At 40.6% G+C, this 18,785-nt stretch overlaps 1 protein-coding gene across 1 annotated transcript in view; it reads left to right on the top strand.

Moving 5' to 3' along the window:
• The window catches only part of LOC119418201 (protein EFR3 homolog B), a 42,357-nt gene extending 23,624 nt beyond the window's left edge, over window positions 1-18,733 (top strand). The window contains exons 3-23 of the mRNA XM_037685457.1: window positions 1,454-1,581; window positions 1,921-2,071; window positions 5,436-5,557; window positions 5,839-5,988; window positions 12,402-12,536; window positions 13,631-13,709; window positions 13,990-14,125; window positions 14,234-14,395; window positions 14,481-14,592; window positions 14,746-14,797; window positions 14,970-15,142; window positions 15,226-15,301; window positions 15,390-15,551; window positions 15,647-15,778; window positions 15,861-15,928; window positions 16,067-16,194; window positions 16,328-16,419; window positions 16,512-16,560; window positions 17,916-18,022; window positions 18,105-18,154; window positions 18,251-18,733. Coding sequence (XP_037541385.1) covers window positions 1,454-1,581; window positions 1,921-2,071; window positions 5,436-5,557; window positions 5,839-5,988; window positions 12,402-12,536; window positions 13,631-13,709; window positions 13,990-14,125; window positions 14,234-14,395; window positions 14,481-14,592; window positions 14,746-14,797; window positions 14,970-15,142; window positions 15,226-15,301; window positions 15,390-15,551; window positions 15,647-15,778; window positions 15,861-15,928; window positions 16,067-16,194; window positions 16,328-16,419; window positions 16,512-16,560; window positions 17,916-18,022; window positions 18,105-18,154; window positions 18,251-18,356 — 2,370 coding nt within the window. The 3' untranslated portion in view covers window positions 18,357-18,733. The remainder of the gene's footprint in view (window positions 1-1,453; window positions 1,582-1,920; window positions 2,072-5,435; window positions 5,558-5,838; window positions 5,989-12,401; window positions 12,537-13,630; window positions 13,710-13,989; window positions 14,126-14,233; window positions 14,396-14,480; window positions 14,593-14,745; window positions 14,798-14,969; window positions 15,143-15,225; window positions 15,302-15,389; window positions 15,552-15,646; window positions 15,779-15,860; window positions 15,929-16,066; window positions 16,195-16,327; window positions 16,420-16,511; window positions 16,561-17,915; window positions 18,023-18,104; window positions 18,155-18,250) is intronic.
• The last annotated feature ends 52 nt before the right edge of the window (window positions 18,734-18,785 follow it).

The raw sequence follows: 18,785 nt of genomic DNA, 5'->3' as shown, positions 1-18,785 counted from the left end.
ATATATATATATAGATATATATATATATATATATAGATATATATATATATATATATAGATATTTGTTTCCTCTGGTGTCATTTAAAAGTGTTTAAACCATGAGTTTGCAATATTTTACCAAAAAAAGAGCAATAGATGCCCTTTCATTATGACAAAATGTTTGTCTAGAGCCGCAAAATGTGATTAAAGCTTCAAATAGAGCTCTCACAACTCATTGGGTGGTATATAAATATGTAAAAAATATATCCAGGACATTTTAAAATTAAAGATTTGTTTAAAAACTGCATTTGTTAGTACTTTTACATTAAGACAAAGGAGCATTTTTGTGTACTTATAAGTTAAATCATTTAACTGTTTTTTTTTCAAAAGCAATCACTTACTCCTAATTCTTTTTATCTTCAGAACTATTATGTTGATGATCTCTTATAAGCGTGCAAAACTGCACTGTCAGTTTCTTCCCCTCAGCAGCTTGCCCCAATCGTAATTAAAAAACGTTAAATTTTCAGGTGGACTTTAGAGAAAATGTCACCATTTGGCTAGAATTTGGATGAACGAAAAGGCTAACAAGCTAACAAAACTATGAGCTCAAACAGTTTTTTTGCCTCCTTGTATTTTTAGTATCATTTTGTCGCAAAGGTTTCAATCACATATTTGCATTATAAGACTACTAACAGTAGTTTTTTGTTGTGTTTATAAATATAAATATTGGTCATTTCCATGTTCGTTTCAATTAAAGCAACAAGAGTGGTGTTTGGCCTGAGAGCCACAGGTTACAGGTTGCAGATCCCTGGTCTAGGCAAACCTTTTTTTTAATCAGTTTTTTTTAATAGATTTTTGATTTTTAACATGCAAACAGAAAAGAACGAGAACACAATGAACAAAAACCCTTCCCTCCCACACCAGATCAGTCACACATACATGCATCACTTCTCTTATCCAATGTACATATGCAGGGGGGGGGGGGTGTCCTTCCAGCTGCACAAAAACAGTATTCTGGCCAGAAGAGAGCCAAAAGCAATCACATCCTTCTCATACTTGCAGAAGGACGTATCCACATGGACCACCTCGAACAATGAGATGAATGGTGATGTGTGTACAGTTTTCCCACATATCACAGAGGAAGTGTCAAAAATAGACTGCCAGAAGGTCTACAGTTTGGGACAGGTCCAGAATGTATGCAGGAGTGTAGCTTGAGGTTGTTTACAATGATTACATGCAGGGTCCAGGTCAGCTTTGATCTTGGACAGCTTGTCTTTGGGCCAGTGCAGCCGGTGCACCACCTTGAATTGAATTACAGCATGTCTCAGACAGATTGAGGATGAGTAGCGGTCTAAACAAACCTAACTGAACGTCTTCTCTGACATGAATATGGTCAACAGCTTCTGTTTTTAACAGACAAGAACACAATGCACCAGGAATAAGAACCCGTTCCTTCTATCTTGTCCCTTCCAAGGATGGGCTGGTCAAAGCCAACATGGAGAAGCTGACGTTCTACGCCCTGTCAGCTCCCGAGAAGCTGGACCGCATCGGGGCCTACCTGTCTGAGAGACTGTCCAGGGACGTGGCCCGACATCGATATGGGTAACACCTCTCTCTAAGTAACATCCGTCTCTGCCCTGACAAATACTATTCACTCTTTTTAATCTTCTACCAGTTTTTTTTTTAGCTTACTTTGAACTTAAATGGGACATTTCTAGGAAGCTCTCCGTGCTATGATGTAATGAGACGTACACTGTTCTCACTTATCTCTGTACAAGATCAGAACTAATTAAAAAGCTCAGGATTGTGCTCGAAACATCTTCTTGTTTTGTGTGTCCCAATGCTTATAAACAAACCGTCAGCAGCAGTTTTCACCTGGAAGTTGTCTTTTACTGACTCAGGACGTTGACCGTGTGTCCTTCTGTTTGTTGCTCTGTTCAGGTATGTGTGCATCGCCATGGAGGCCTTGGACCAGCTGCTGATGGCTTGCCACTGCCAGAGCATCAACCTGTTTGTGGAGAGCTTTCTAAAGATGGTGCGCAAGCTGCTGGAGTCGGACAAACCCTCCCTGCAGATCCTTGGAACCAACTCTGTGAGTCTTTCCTAGTGGTAGTACAATTTTTAGTTTTCTTCTTTTACTTTCTGTCAACCAAACAAACCCCAGCCTCATGGTCATAAAAAGGTGCCTCGTTTGTGGTAATAAGGTGGAATTTATTCTGTAAAATGAGAAAATGTGACAAAGAAACCTTCCTAGTAATATAAAAGTCTAATCTTTTCATAGTAGCAAGACTGCTATAAATATCTGTTCCGCTATAATTATCTGTCGCTAATGTGCCTTAGCTTCAAAGCTTTCCTGCTGCATCAAATTCTACTCATCTGAGTGGATTTAGTTGTATTATCAAATCAAAAGCTGACAGGAAGCATTTACTTTCATGAGGTGATGTCATATTTAAAGAGACGAGAACCTGAAGAGAAGCTGTTAGAGCTTCAGAGATCATAGCTCAGGAACAGTGGAGGGAAGAGGGAGCGGTGAGTACTGGGCAGGTCAGCAGAGAAAGGAAATTAGATTAACTGGAGACGACAGAGAAAGCTTTTCAGTCACTCATCCAGGCTGAGGAGGCATTTCACCTTCACACATAAAGTAGCCTCTTATAGAGCGTTTGTGTTTCAGATAGTTTGGCTTTGCTCACATGCAGCTAATATAGTTAGTCATATTTATGCTGAATCAGCATTTATGGTATTGTTTTCCTGCTTTTTAATTTTTTTGTGTGGTTTTGAAATCTAATTACTCATTAATTCAACCTTTATTTAGACGGGTAAATCCCATTGAGCCTCGAGGACTCATTTACAAGAGAGACCTGATTTCAACAAAAGAATGATGACAACAATGGACAACAGCGACAACAATAAACAGTTATAAAAAGTCATACTTTTTTTTTTTTAACAAATAGGATGGCTTAAAAAAAAAGAAAAGTAACAAAAAACAGCTAGATTTTAAGGCGAATGTAAAAAACTAAAAACAGGAACATGTCTGCATTGGTCCCTGCCAGGAGTCCAACAGATTCTTAAAGCCACTTAGAGAGGTCAAGGTCGAGAGCTTCAGATCAATTACTTTTGTATACTTTATTTTAGTCATTCATTAAGTAAAAATTTCAGCCCATTCTTTGAGTTTAAGTTTTTATAACTTGTAAATTTTTACCTTTTTTTATTTCCAAATGTTTTCCCCATAGACATGGCTACAGATTCCTTCAAATACGTTGTTTGCTTTGCTGTTTTTTTGCCACTTTTGGTTTTTAGTTACTGTTTTGCTGCTTTTGGCTAGCATGTTGCTATTTTTAACTTTTAACTAGCCTTTTACTTTGTTTACATTTTATCAAGCCTTTATTCATTCATTCATTCAACCTTTATTTAGACAGGTTAATCCCATTGAGCCTCGAGTAGTCACTTACAAGAGAGACCTGATTTCTTAACAAAGAGTGATGACAACAATGGTCAACAATGACAACAATAGCCAGTCATAAAATAGGCATACAAATTTGAGTTTCTCTTTAATTTTTTTTAACAAATCGAAACAAAATAGCAACAAAAGGACAATCAAGAGGAATAGCAGCAAAAAACCCGTTAGATCACAAGGCGATTTAGAAAACAAAAAACAGGAACATGTCTGCATTGGCTTTTACCAGATACTTAATAAGGTTTTAAAGTCATTTAGAGAGGTCAAGGTCGAGAGCTTCAGATCTTTTTGCAAAGTATTCCAGGAAACGGGCTGCGTAGGAGAAGGCCCTTTTGCCAAGTTCAGTCCTCACTGAGGGAACACTGCAGGTAATAATGTCCTGAGAGCACACGCTGTAACTGCACTTGCTCAGAGAGATCTACGAGGAGATGTATGAAGACCAAGAAGTGATTTAAAGATGAAAAGGTACCAATGGAAGAGTCTGCATGAAGTTATTGATGACCAGTTAACCAGTGAATACAGGGTGCAATGATGGGTACGGTAGTTACAGCCAGTAATGAATCTTAATGCACCGTGATAGGCAGCATCCGTCATGGTGCCTGTAGGAGCGTTCATGTAGATAATGTCACTGGAGTCGATGGAGGGAAAGAACGTCGCAGTTACAAGGTGTTTCCTAGCATTCAGAGTTAGACAGGATCTATTTCTGAAAAAGAAACCTAATTTAACTTTCAGTTTCCTTACTAGGTTTTCCTTTAGATTTTTTTAGTTCATATTTTGGAAAGTTTAGCTTTTACCAGCCTTTTGCAAAGTTTAGTGTTTAGCCAGCCTTGCGCTACATTTAGCTTTTAGTTAGTTTTATAGTATATTTAGCTTTTAATCAGCCTTTTGCTATGTTTAGCTTGAAACTAACCTTATTACATTTAGCTTTTAGCTAGCCTTTTGGTATGATTAACTAGCCTGTTGCTATGTTTACCTTTTAGCTAGCTGTATGCTACTTTTAGACTTTACTAGCCTTTTGCTGCATTTAGCGTTTACCTTTTGATACTTTTCACTTTTATCTAAAAGTGGCAAATAGCAGCTGAAATTGTTGTTTCAGCTTTTTCAGCAGTCACACTCAGCATCACACTGTTTTTAGAGGAAATGATATACCTTCTGTTCCTATTGATTTTCGGGTCTCTATTGTTTACTTGGCTTGATGGCCACAAAGTGTTTATTTCTAAACGTAAACAAATGGGAACAGTTTTACAATGGAGAGAACCTAAAGCTCGTTTCTTCTGATGTTCCCAATAATTGCAGCAAAAACCGTTTATAGTCTTGCGTCTCTTTAGGTCAGGGTTGTTTATGAAAAGCTTTCAGTCAGATCTGGTCCTGAGACACAGAGCTGGTGCATTAATACCTGGAAGCTGCTGCTCAGTGTTACCGGCAGCTGGATGGCTTTCAGACATCAGCAGCAGCAGCAAGTTGCTGATGCAGCCGAGCACTCTGCTCACTCTGTTTTATTAATTCAAGGATGCTTCATTTCTTTTCAGTACCTCTCCAACAGCTCGAGTATTTACGCAGCAAGTAAAAATACTCAACTGTTTCTATTTCTTTGTGAATGCTCATTTTCTACATGAACTCTTTAGCGATCCTTCCCCAAATCCGACCATTGTTTCTCACTGAGGCTGTTATTACTGCCTGCTTTATTCACTACTGATGAAATCTTATTTTCTTCGGGTGTTTTCAGGATCTAATTGAACTCTAAAGATATCCTGTGTATAATTTATTACATGGATGGTGTTTTGAAGCTGAATGTCAGCCGGTTTACTTCGCTGACATTTGCTAGCTCTGTGGGAGACACCACCCACCCCGCTCTACGTTTTTCACTTCTAATTAGATGTTACGGAGCTCCCGTTGGACTTGATGCTCAGTTTAAAGACAAAATAAGATCCTAACTAACATGTACCTTTTGTAAAGTTGCCAAGTTGAGATGAACATAAGTGTTGTTTTTCTTTTCTGTCAGTTTGTCAAGTTTGCTAACATAGAAGAGGACACGCCATCGTACCACCGCAGTTATGACTTCTTTGTGTCTCGCTTCAGTGAGATGTGCCATTCAAACTATGAGGACCCCGACATCCGCACCAAGTTAGTGGACAAACGCTTGATTAGACCGCTGCTGTTTTTAGAATCTTCTGAGGGTTTTTTTAAATATATTTTTAGACTTTTGTTGCCTCAGGGGATTGCTTTTATGTGGTCTTGTGAATACAATATTTTCTGAAAATAGAAAGTGTAACTCATTTTTATTTTATTTTTTAAGTTTATGATTGCATAACGGTTAAACACAGAGGGACACAGAAGTAAAAAATGGACGACTTTTTTATAGTCTGCAATGAAGGGATTTATTTTTGTGTGAACATTCCCTTCAGGATCCGAATGGCAGGCATTAAGGGTCTTCAGGGCGTGGTGAGAAAGACTGTGAACGATGAGCTGCAGGCGAACATCTGGGACCCTCAGCACATGGACAAGATCGTCCCCTCTCTGCTTTTCAACCTGCAGAGTGGAGAGCGCACAGAGAGGTGAGTGCTGCTGTGCTTTCTTTTACATATGTTGAAATTGACATGTGGCTCTTCAGCGCAACATTTTAATTATCACGTCTAATTAAAAAGGCTTGTTCAAACATTTATTTTTGGTCTTTTAATTGATTTTTCTCCCATCGCATCGTTTTAAGGCTGTGTCTGTGATCAGTTACTAGTTTTAGCTTTAGGTCAGACCTCATATTTGATTAGTGCTTACAACCAACTGTGAGTTTCATTTATTTCCACACATTTTTAGTGGACTGCTTTAAGAAGAAGTCATCGTTTTAGTCATCCAATGGTGTTCTTTTCTTTAAAAACGAATCATGTTGTCCTCCCTGTCATCATAAATCTGATTTGATAGACAGGTGTAGTTTCGTTTATCAAGGGACATTTTCTCAAAAGCCTTGTGACTAGCAACATGCAAACTCCTGTTAAGAATTCTTTTCATCACTTTTAATTTGACACAATGGATTGACGAATGAACACAATGTGCAGTCAGTTGAATAATGGATCAAAGTGTGCCTCCTGTTTCCAAATCAAATAAACGTAGCAAAAAAAGAGAAAAATCAAGTTTGGTTAATTATTTCTTTGTTTTTACCATGTTTGTGTCTTTCTAAATCCTAGAAAAGCCTGTTTATTTCCTCTTTAAGGTTGCCACATTTGTAGAGGAAATACATTTCTGGGTTGAGCAGCAGAGCAGAGTATGTGGACTGCACCCATGAAAAACTTGTCAAATCTTCTCTGCAATGCCAAACAGCTTAGTCTCTTTTTGAGTCTTTTTTTATTGTTTATTACGGCAGATTGAATGGTTGAAGTTGTAAAAACAAGATATAGAGGCAATTTAACAATTTATTAATTGAACAAATGGGGACCTCAGTAGCATGTGGAAGAACCATACACAGCCACAACAACCTGGTACCACCTCCTCATGCTGATCAGCTTGGTCGCACATTTCTGTGGGATGGGGTTGAAGTCAGGACTGCAGGCAGACCATTCCGTCCTGTCCACTCTCAAATTCAGGAGGTAGTGTCTGATAAACCCCGCTCTCTGGGGGCGAGCATTGTGGATAGAGTTCAATCCTAACTGCGGAGATATCAGATTACACCTGTTTGCTCATAGGTGCTGCCAATCAGACACTAATCACGCACCTGCTAGTTAGCACCTGGGGTACTAGAATCTCAAAACAAGAGTCCAGTGTTTCCCCCATCGTTATACAAGCAGGGAGCCCCGCCCTGTAAACAGGATTGACCTGCCTACCAAACTGAACTGAACACCCCCCGCCCCGTCTACAACTGCTGGCACTGACGAAGCGCTAAGCTAGCGCAACGTAATACGGACGCACTAGCTAAAAATCTACAGAGGTGGTGCTCCGTTTCCCTCACACTGAGACACCCCCACCCCACTTGAAAACTGTTGTTCGATACAAACAGCGCGCAAAACTGACGTGTCTCCGTAACCGTCCCCCCACCCCCGCCCTGCCAAGGCAAGTAATCTAGGGGAAACACTGTCATAATAGAATAAGCTGTTCAGCATTAGCAGCTACCAGCATGAGAAAACCGGTAAAGTGGATGGATGGATGGATGGATGGATGGATGGATGGATGGATGGATGGATGGAGATTTAGCAAATTTTCTATAGGTGTTAACCACCTATTACACATAAAAATAAACAGATTTTCCAACTGAATAAGATTTACTGCCAATAATCTTTGTTGCAACAAAGAACTGATCAACAATACATTAATGCTCTTACTTTTTGTGCTATGTTTATATGTGTATAAGTCTGCTTTAGGTAAAAGTTTATCATGTGATGTGTAATTAATTATGAAATAGATCAAATGGTTACATCTAAGATGTTGGGATAAAAATAAAGACACGGTGCTGGCATGTCTTGGTTCACACAGTCCAGAGCCATCAGCTCTGGTGCTGCTTGGTTATGTTCACACTGTAGGTCTTAACGCTCAATTCCAATTCTTCAGAGCTGATGTTTTTTGTGTGGTCATTCACATTATGACTTCAATGCATCATCAGACTCTAATGTGAACAGTCCACGGCCCTGAAACATCCTGCATGTGCAGAATAAAACGTGACGTCCCACACAGCACTCTGTGTTTAAGGAAGTAATATAGATGCTACACGTTGGCAGAGTGTATCGGCTCTGAAGTTGTTGTACGATCAGAGCCGACTAAATTATTGTCTGCCGTGATGGTTTTGTCCAGTGTTTGACTTGGTCTTGCTGCTTCTTGCACATTCTAATGTAGGATATTATATCTGGACTGAAAGCTTCGTATTGAAAGCAGAAACAAACTCAAGTATTGATCTCATCACGTTAGTATCAATATGATTCGACACCAATGTTTGTGTCATACGTAGCTGCAGATTTTCAGTCATCCTGGACATGAGAAACCTAAACAGTTAAATAAATCAGAATAAATGGGACTTCTCTTCTGTAGCTGAAGACGTGGAGTTCTGTGCTTTAAACTGCATGCCGTTGATGTCAATGTTATCACTTTCAGGGTTGATCCACATACCCCTACCTCAATGACATAAACGTTGGATGAAATGCAACATGACTGTTCAGACTGTGGCCACTTTGAAAAACATTAAGTATGTATCCAATATAGTTCACGCATAAAAAGACCTGGGTCGGATTAGAAAAAAATTGGATTTGTGACGTTCAGACTAACATAAAAAAGTCAGAGTTGGGCCACTTCTGCCTTCAGCGTGATGTGAATGCAGCCTTCGTCTCACCTTCAGTGAAATATTTCCTGACAGTTTCACAAGCCGTCACATACATCATTCACCATTCTCATCAAGAATTAGCTCACCTGCTGACAGCTCTGGGCTCCTCGTGGGCATCTATTAACCCACACCCAAGAGCCAACAAACTGTGGTGTGAGTGAAATATTAAAGAAGACAAGAGAAGAACATGAAAGGGGTTACGAGAACAGAAGAGAGTGCAGTGGGTGGAGAATAAAGGTTCTTGGAGCACAGAGTCAGAAGATGCCTGTGTGTGAGGGAGTCTGTGCAATCTGGATCTGTTGGCAGCGTTTCGCAAACTGAAATTCTCTTTGACGTCAGCGTCGAGATCTGAGGGGTTTTTGGGAGCAAAGGGGAAGACGGGAAGGCAAACCGAAACTGTGTGATGGAGGGATGGTAGAAAATGGTTATAAAAATGAGGAAGTCACTGACAGACTGAGTCTTTCCAACACGAAGTCACGTTTCCCTCTCAGCTCGTCTCCTCTTTGTTTGTGTTCGCCGGTCTGCTCCTGCTGTGCATCCTCATTTCCTGCTCACACCGAGTCTCACTTGTCATTACTCACAGCAGTCGGTGCAGAATCTAATTACCTCAAGGTCGTTCACGTTCCTCTACTTTGACCCCTGTGGGCGCGTACCACTTTATTTAAGGACCAAATAGTTCAGACTAACTTCTCTAGAAGGTTTACTTGCAGAGATGACAAAAGATTTTTCAGCATAATTATGAGTGTTCCGTCTTTTCTTCAGATGTTTTCTCAGCAGAACTCAGAGATGTAGTGCAGCTGGAGTTCAGGTGCAGCTCTCATAAAGTGGGTTGTTACACAGCTTTTATTGTAACGTCCACTACTCGCTAATGATTTGATGTCACTTTGGAGCTCTTCATGAACACACGACTCACATCACACAGTCAGTTGTGGGAACCCATCAGGACCTCACTAACAAGTGCACTAATGTTTTAGTAATAAGTCTGAATAATATTACATTTTAGATTTGACTAAACCATACAGATGGACGTATTCTAATCAAACAATTGACTTCTTTTAAGAGCATGAGTTTGGATAAGGAGAAAAGCTGTGCAAATCTTAATTTTGTTCAGTTTTATTTTAATGGCAAACTTTTTATTTCATAATAAAGTTTTTTTTTTTTTTTTTTTTTTTTACTGCTTGTAGTACAGCTGGTTACGTTGCACCCATTAGTTCTCCTTGAAGCCACAGTTTTGAGGAGCAGGTTGTATGAAGCTCTGCTCTGAAAATATGAGACTAGAAGTAAAAGACTGATGGACAAAACGGATTTCTGCTTTGGCTTTATCCTCACAGCTGCTTTGTTCTCTCTTCTCATGTACAAAAAAACACAAAGAGAAGCATGGGCTAATCAATGAGTGGCCCATTCTGTGCATTTGAACTCCAAACATAATAGAAATTGTTTTAAAAACATGTCATCTGTGTCTTATTAAATGTACCTACAGTAAACTCTGCAGTGGTTCCCAACACTGGTCCTTGAGGAACACCAACCTGCATGTTTTAGTTGTTTCTCTGTTCCAACACACCTGATTCAGTGATTTAATTACTTCATCAAGTTCTGCCGAAGCCTGTTAATCACCCATTCTTTCAAACCAGGTGTATCAAAGCATGGAAACAATTAAAACATGCAGAATGGTGTTCCTCAAGGACCAGTGTTGGGAACCATTGTAATAGAGCAGGGGTCTGCAACCTGTGGCTCTGGAGCCACATGCGGCTCTTTGGTTCCTCCACAGCAGCTCTTTCAAGCTTTGACCAAAACTGACATAAAACTGAACTTTATTGGTTGTTATACAAACAACAGAAAAGACAGGTTTAACAGTTTTCCGTTAATTTCTTTTGCTGGAACAAGTACAAGGAGTAAAACATACTCGCTTTAACTTTATGCTTTATTTCTGTACTTACCGGTAATTTTTCCACCATTTAAAAAAAATACATAGGTCTACATAGTTCATAGTTTTTATTAATTAAAAAAGAAACAACCCCCCTTACAAGAATATGGTATTTTCATTGTAAAAATCTAAATTATTAGATATTTTTTAGCTTTATAATGTCACCCCTACTGGCCACAAAAGCCCCCTCCAACAAACCTAAAGCGGCCCACGGACCACCAGTTGATAATCACAGCAGGTTGTTGCGGCTCTGATCACTTTTAATTTAGTGAATGAAGGCGTAAAATGGCTCTTTTTGATCGTAAAGCTTGCAGACCCCTGTAGTAGAGCATTGCATACAGCGGATCAGATCCACTTTTTCCTAAAAGTAAAACAAGTTTACTCCTAATATATACAGTACCATATTTTTCGCCCTATAAGTCGCAGTTGTATATTTTTTGCATAATTTGCATGCCCTGCAACTTATACATCGAAGCAACACATTTATAGATTTTTTCCAATATTTATAAACCAATTTTGGGCTGAGATATGACCATTTTCATTAATTCTGACTGAAAATATTGAACACTACCATTTTCAGCCGCTAGATGGCACTCGAGTGGTATGGCATGCCGTTGTATCTTGTAATAGGTAAAAGCGAGAAGCGACTATTAATGACACAATTGGCTTGCCATATCTTGCCACTTTCGTCCAGCTTGCTTGGAGCAACCGTCAAATCAGCTTCGTTTTGCTTTGCCGCCCTGGCGAAATGCAGCTAATTTGACCATTCAAGTGCATTTATTAAGTAAAAGTTCAAGTGAGACACACCTTTACTATAATGTTGAGCAAACAAATAATTGTTTTTAAGTGTTAATCTTGTTAAAGTCCTTCTGTGCACGCTCCCGCGGCCGCCATTGGCAGCCAATCAATTTTTGGCACAACACCGACCCACATTTTCAGGTTGTTAGCAGTGACACATAATAGATTTATGGATTTTTCCACTTTATTAGACATATTTGGACAGATGCGACTTATAGGGCAGAGCGATGTGTACGGCGGAAATACGGTAATTTAAAGCTGTTTTTCATACTTTGTGCACATATAAAAGTTGTGAACTCCTGTCTGGTTCATAACTATGTAAAGGTTTATGAAATCACTTTATTGTGATCATTCTGGACATAAAATAAAGCACTCAGCGTGAAGACAACTGTATGCTAAGCCCTTTAAAGCTGCCAGTCACAGTTCTGCTCCTAATTTAATTTATAGGCAGGGATCTACACCAACATGATCACAGCAGTGTTTCATCCATTAGGTTGAGGTAGATTCATCTTTTTCTCAGATATTTTTTCTTCAAGTTAAGGAGGCAGAAGGATTTCACATCTCGCCCATCTTCACAGCAAGACATGAAATAAGAGTTTAATGAGTGCTGTCATCATTAGTGGACTACCAGAGGCTTTACGTGACCAAGTGACTGTAGTGGTGGATGGTTTTAATTATGCATGAGGACAACCCACACACACACATCTGCAGACCTGGACACAACCGCAGCACGGTCAAAACAGATGTGGAATACACAAACGTAAACACAACAAACTCCGTCACCTTATTTTACTGCAGGGTAAAGAGCTCCTGAGGGTGTTTTTGTGAAACAGACTTTAAGTTGAAATGTTTGAATTGATTTCAACATCTCTCCTCTTTCTGCAACTCTCTCTCTCTCCCTCTCTCTCTGCTTCTGTTTGCGCTTCTTCCCCTGCATCGCTCCCCAGCAGCCGCTCTCCTTCTCCGCTGCAGGCGTCGGAGAAGGAGAAGGAAAGCCCGGTGGAGCTGACGGAGCGCTGTTTCCGGGAGCTGCTGGGACGAGCCGCCTACGGCAACATCAAGAACGCCGTCACGCCCGTCCTGATGTAAGACGCATCTTGTTTTTAAGATCTGTTTTCTGTTCGGGGTGAGGTTTTTTTTTTTCATGAAATGTGGGAAATACTGCGTTTATCTTTTCACTGATCGTCCCACGGGGCCAGACAAGGGCGGTGCAAGGTTACGAGATTTCTCTAGACTCCATCTGTTTGTTTGCAGGTCGAACATTTACATGGTTTAAATATCGTGTTCGTGTTGACTCGTCTTGTTAGAATATAGGTCATGCTGCTGGATAGAAAGTCTTCGCCGTCTTGCTTCTGGTATTTATTTTGAATGAAATATTTCTTGTCTTTAACCCAGTCTTTATGAATTCAACGTAGTTCTCTATTTTTTTTTTAGCCTCTTATCTGAATCACTTGAGCTGTTCCTGTCTTGTTTTTTCTTCTGCTTCTTGTCTCTAATCTGTGGTAACTTCTGATTTGTTCTGGAGAGTCCGAACTTGTGGATACAAGTGTTTTAATATTTAAAGCTAAATTATTAAAATGATGCACAGTGATATGTGCATCAAGCTATTTTGCCAAACAGTGTGCCAAAAGTATGTGCATTTTCTTTACGTTAAGACAGTCGGAGGTTAACGGCACAAAAAAAAAAGATTAAAATTAAAAACAAAACGAGTACAAGTTGACTGGATCGCAAGTCAGGATGTCCTCAAAATATATAATAACTCCGGTTATCCTAATCTAACGGCTGATCGATCTGTGTTTAATTTTTACACATTCAGCAACTCCTTTTCTGTTTTTCTGTCCTCTCAGATCAACGTTTGTTCATCCGTCACTGTTTCTGTCTCCGTTTCATGCTTTAGCTGCAGCTCTCTGCAGCATGACACGCTGCTCACTCACTTTAATTGTGGGCCAGACATTATGATCTCGATTATTACTTTTTATTTTATTGTAACTCACAGCAACATTAGATAATCTGTTTTTATAAGGAACTCTTCTTGGCTCCCACAGTGTTTTGTAGTTTAATGACTTCGTTCAGCGTTTATGTTGAGTCTCGATAAAACGTCTCTGTGCCTTTTTGTTTTAGGTCTCCATCTCTCCCGGCACCAGATAATTACATCCTCTCTGTCTCTCTCCTCCTCCAGGCACTTAGATAACCACTGTCTATGGGAGGGGAAGACCTTCGCGGTGCGCTGCTTCAAAATCATCATGTACTCCATCCAGGTGAGGGAGACTGCTCCAGCTTATCCTCCACACCATTGATCTCCTCCTCACTCTGCTGACCTTCTGTCCAAACCCTCATGGGAGAAAGAGAAATGTTGAAGCATGTGGAGCCTTGGTTTTTTTTTTACTGCACCTTTTGAATGAAAGTAGAAACGGTCTTTAGTATTCAGAGGGTTTGCTCAGATTAACAGCTTGTTTTGAAAACCCTTCGTTGCTTTTTGCTTGAACGGTAGATGCAGCTCACTTTGCTTTTTTTCTTCTTCTTCTTCTTTCACGTCAGTCCCAGCACTCTCACCTGGTCATCCAGCAGCTTCTCGGTCACCTGGACGCCAACAGCAAGAACTCAGCCAGAGTGCGGGCCGGCATCGTGGAAGTCCTGCTGGAGGCAGCTGCCATCGCAGCCAGCGGTTCTGTAGGTGCGTTACGTGTTAGCGCACGTGTGGGCACTGGAGGAGCACAGGGAAACGCTTCTGTCTATTAGGATGGTTCTTTTGTTTGTTTTTGATCGTCCACTGTGTTTGCAGGCCCCACGGTGTTGGAGGTGTTCAACACGCTGCTGAGGCAGCTCCGTCTGAGCGTGGACTACGAGCTGACCGGCTCATACGACGGCAGCACCAGCATCGGCACCAAGATCATCAAAGCTCACGAGGAGAGGCAGCTGCAGGAGGCCGTCATCAGGACCATCGGTGAGTCTTTGAACGAGCCTCTTTGTTCATCACTTGTTTCCCCTCATATCGTGTTTTATTGTTCAAACGTTTCTTTCCCCCTCAGGTTCGTTTGCCAACACCTTACCCACCTACCAGAGGTCAGAGGTCATGCTTTTCATCATGGGCAAGATCCCCGTCCCTGGAGTAAACCTGACTCTGCCCTCTACTGGATCCGAGTACGTTATTCTCAAATCTCACAACATCCACTAATAATTTCTTTTCAAATCTTTTCCTGTGGCACATGTTCCCGATGACATCACAGTTTGTAAAGAAACATTTTCAGACTCCTGGTTTTGGTGAATTTGACGTCTTAATGCTTTATTTCTCAGGCCTGAAGGAACCAGAATGATTCAGGTTATGCTGCTCAAGTCCTTGGTCCAGGTAAATGCTTGTTTTATTCCTGTAGAGCTTTGAAGCAGTACAGCGGGGTCTTCCATGTGCTTAAATGAGAAAAATGAGAGTTAAGTCTTTTACTAATAACAAAATGCAGCCACAAGAGAGAAGAGTATTTTTCACTCTATACCAAATAATATATTTTCTTTCTCTCTCTCAGGTGACGGCAGGTTTTCAGACCACCAACATGCTCACAGCTCTTCCCAGCTCTTTCTTGGAGCCGCTGCTCTCCTTCTCTCTAACGGATGACCCTGAGATTCGACTGCTGGTGCTCCAAATCCTCCTCAGCCTCATCGACAGGCACGACAACCGACCCAAGTTATCCAAAATCACGTGAGTCATTTTGTCTGTAAAAGCCAAAGGCCTGCCGCAGGTGTTGGTGTGTGGAGTTGACCGTTGGTGTCTCACCTGCGCAGCATCATCTCAGACATCTCTGTGCTGAAGCTCAAAGTGGACAAGTGCTCCAGACAGGACAATTTATTCATGAAGAAGGTACTTCTTTTCAACGTCTTTACATCTCTACATATCTAGTCTTTAGTTTTACTGGACCAATGAAGAGTACGGTCTCTGCTGTTTGCAGCATGGTCAGCAGCTGTACCGACACATCTACCTGGGCTGTAAGGAGGAGAGCAGCAGCCAGGAGCACTACGAAACCCTCTACGCTCTGCTGGGTCTCCTCAGCGTGGAGCTGGCCAACGAGGAGGTGGTGGTGGACCTCATTCGCCTGGCGCTCGCCTTGCAGGTTTGCAGTCTTGTTTTTTTATCAAATTTAATTTTAAAACGCAAATTAAATTTCCTTCCCGGTTCGTTCCTGAAACACGTCGACGTCCTGCGCAGGACGTAGCTCTGTCCACGGACGACGCTCTGCCCATTTATAACCGCTGTGCTGTTCATGCCCTCGCCGCTGCCTACCTCAACCTCATCTGCCAGCTCACCACCGTCCCAGCCTTCTGCCAGCACATACTTGAGGTGACGCTCGGGATTTCTGTGTCTGATCGTGTGCGTCCGTAGCCCAGCTCGTATTGAAAAGCTTTTTTTTCCTGCCCTTCAGGTAATTGAGGTCAGACAGAAACAAAGTCCCTACCTTTTGCCGGAGGATGTCTTTGTTGACAATCCCAAGTACGTATCAGACGTTTTCAATGCTCCTTTCTCACAAAGCTTCAAGGCTTGAGTTAGATTTTTATGTACACAACGTATGTGCTAAATTACTACGGCCTGCTCTGCAAACATTCAGGATTACATTTCATTTCTCCTCAGGCTTCCTACTTCAGTGGAGAAGGTGGACGGGAGTGTTTTGTTCCTTCAGTCTAAGATCACCGAGGTTCTTGGAGGAAGTGGTTACAACACAGAGAGGCTGGGGACGCCATATGTCCCACAGTATACTGGTGAGAGGCCTAACGAATCTGGCTGCCACAAACTTAAAGACAATACAGAGCTGTAACGATCCTAAATGTCCAACATGAAACGGTCCATTTCCTACAATAAACTGATGATCAAATATTTTCACTGCTCCTCCAGACGAGGACAGACTGTCCAAAAGGAAAAGCATAGGGGAGACCATCTCTCTTCAGGTGGAGGTTGAGTCCAGAAACAGTCCAGAGAAAGAAGAGGTGACACCCCCCCCCGAATAGTCTCATTATCACAGGCATTTTTAGTACAGAACCTTTAACCACATTCACTTTGTGCTTGTTCTGTTTGACAGAGGACACCGGCGGAGGAGATCACATTTGAAACCCTGAAAAATGCAATCGGTAAATCACTGAAATGTTTGTGGTTGAAAATTTGAAAATATGTAAACCTTCAGTTTTTTAACTTCACACTTTGTATGAAAAATCGTTTTAACAACTTCATTTATTAGCAACAAAAAAAAACATGACATGAAATTGCATTTCCTGCAAAAATGCAGTGTGAATGCTTCTTGCAGAAGATCTTGTTGGGAAAACGGCTGCAATTAGCTTAAAACATGCCGAATTTTACCTGAAAAGGAAGACCAAGCATAAATTAGCAGAAGAAAGCAGAAAGAACACATATTTGCTGAATTAGGTTTAAATAAGCAGAAATGAGCACAAAAATTATGAAATCGCTATGAAAAACTGAAATTAACAAAAAGAAATTGCTGAAAAGGTGGAAAAAAGCTTAACTACCAGAAGGAAGTGAGCTAAAAAATGAGGAATTGGCAAAAAAAAAGGCTAAAATAGCTTAAAACAGCTAAATAGTAGCTGAAATAACTGAAGCTAGCAGAAATAAGCTGAAAGGAGCGTAACAAGCTGAAATCAGTAGAAAGAAGTTAAACTGAAAGTAGCAGGAGTTACCACAAAAATCTTAATTTATCTGAACACAGCTAAAATTAATAAAAATAAATGCTAATAAAAAAATGTTGCTGAAACGGTAGAACGAGCTTAAATTAGCAAAAAATAAATAAATCAGAAAGAACACGTTTGCCCAATTAGGCTGAAACAAGCAGAAATTAGTGCAAAAAGTGGAAATTATCTGAAAACAAATCCCCAGAAATTTGCCAATAAACAGCTGAAATGTATCTTAAAAAAAGCAGAAGGTTTAAATTACCAGAAGGAAGTAGAGAGAGCACATTTTTGCTGAATTAGACTGAAAAAAGTTGAAAGGAGTGCAAAAAATGTGGAATTAGCTGAAAATGATAAAATTAGCATAAAACTGCTAAATAGTAGCTGAAATAACTTAAACTAGCTGAAAGGAACATCACAAGCTGAAATTAGCATAAAGAAGCTGAAAGCAGCAGAAATTTCCACAAAAAATTTAATTGATCAGAAAACAGCTGAAATTAGCTTAAAAGGTAGAACAACCTTAAATTAGCAGAAGAAAGCAGATCGAACATGTTCGCCCAGTTAGGCTTATGATGATGAGCACAAAGAAGTGAAAATTATTTGAAAAATGCTTGAATTAGCTGAAAAGTAGCTTAAAAAAGGACAAAGAAGCTTAAATTACCAGAAGGAAGTGGAGAGAGCACATTTTTGCTGAATTAAGCTAAAAAAAAGCTGAAATGAGAGCTTCATTAGTGTTCATAGTTATTTGTTTGTTTGTTTTTTGCAGTTGTTCTAATGCACTTTGCGTTGTCTCTGCCTCCCTCTAGTGGACAGTGTTGGTATGGAGGAGCAGGAGAGGGAGCGAAGGAGACAAGTGGTGGAGAAGTTTCAGAAGGCTCCCTTTGAGGAGATCGCTGCCCACTGTGGTGCCAGGGTACAAGAAACAAATTATTCAGCTGTTTTATACTAACTTCAATGACTCTTGCGTTCATGTTTTGATGTTTTGTCTTTTCTAGGCCACCATGCTGCAGAGCAAACTAAATCAGATATTTGAGATCACAATCAGGTGAGGAGACTGAAAGATGGCACTGACTGTGTCTCGCTGTCATTATGAAGACTAACGGTGAAGATGACGGCTTTGTTTTGTCCCTTTCCTGTTCAGACCCCCTCCCAGCCCGTCCGGGACCATTTCATCAGGTTACGGCCAGAGCCAGAGTCGATCCGTTCCCATTTACGAGATGAAGTTTCCCGACCTCTGCGTGTATTAGACCACAAAGGTCTGCAGCGACGTGACAAAAACAAGTTGGCACCGACCAACCACAACGCACGCGGGACAAACTCAGTTGCAACTTTTAAGAACAAGCCAGTTTTTAACTAACTTCGCTGTTTGATATGTTCTTTTAGTCTTCAATGACAGCCAGAAAGAGCTAAAGTTAATAAATGCAGCAAACATGATCACTTCATCCATTTCTAATCTGTTTAAAGAAAACACTGGTTGGGTGTTCACGTTCAGAAAAATGCCAAGAACTAAGAAACACTGTGTCCTGTAAACAGAAAGGTTTCTGGCACCGCAATCCTTGGACATTCCTTTTGCTATTTAGTTTGTTTGTTTGTCCCTTACAGGGTGCCATACTACGTTTCATCACAAAATTTGTTTGTTTTTTGCTCAATTTTTTCATGTTTTTTTTTTTTTTTTT

This window comes from Nematolebias whitei, chromosome 12 (assembly GCF_014905685.2).
Source record: "Nematolebias whitei isolate Nwh7 chromosome 12, NemWhi1, whole genome shotgun sequence".
Lineage (NCBI taxonomy): Eukaryota > Metazoa > Chordata > Actinopteri > Cyprinodontiformes > Rivulidae > Nematolebias > Nematolebias whitei.
The sequence above is the reverse complement of the archived record's forward strand: the minus strand, read 5'-3'. Positions and strand labels throughout refer to the sequence as shown.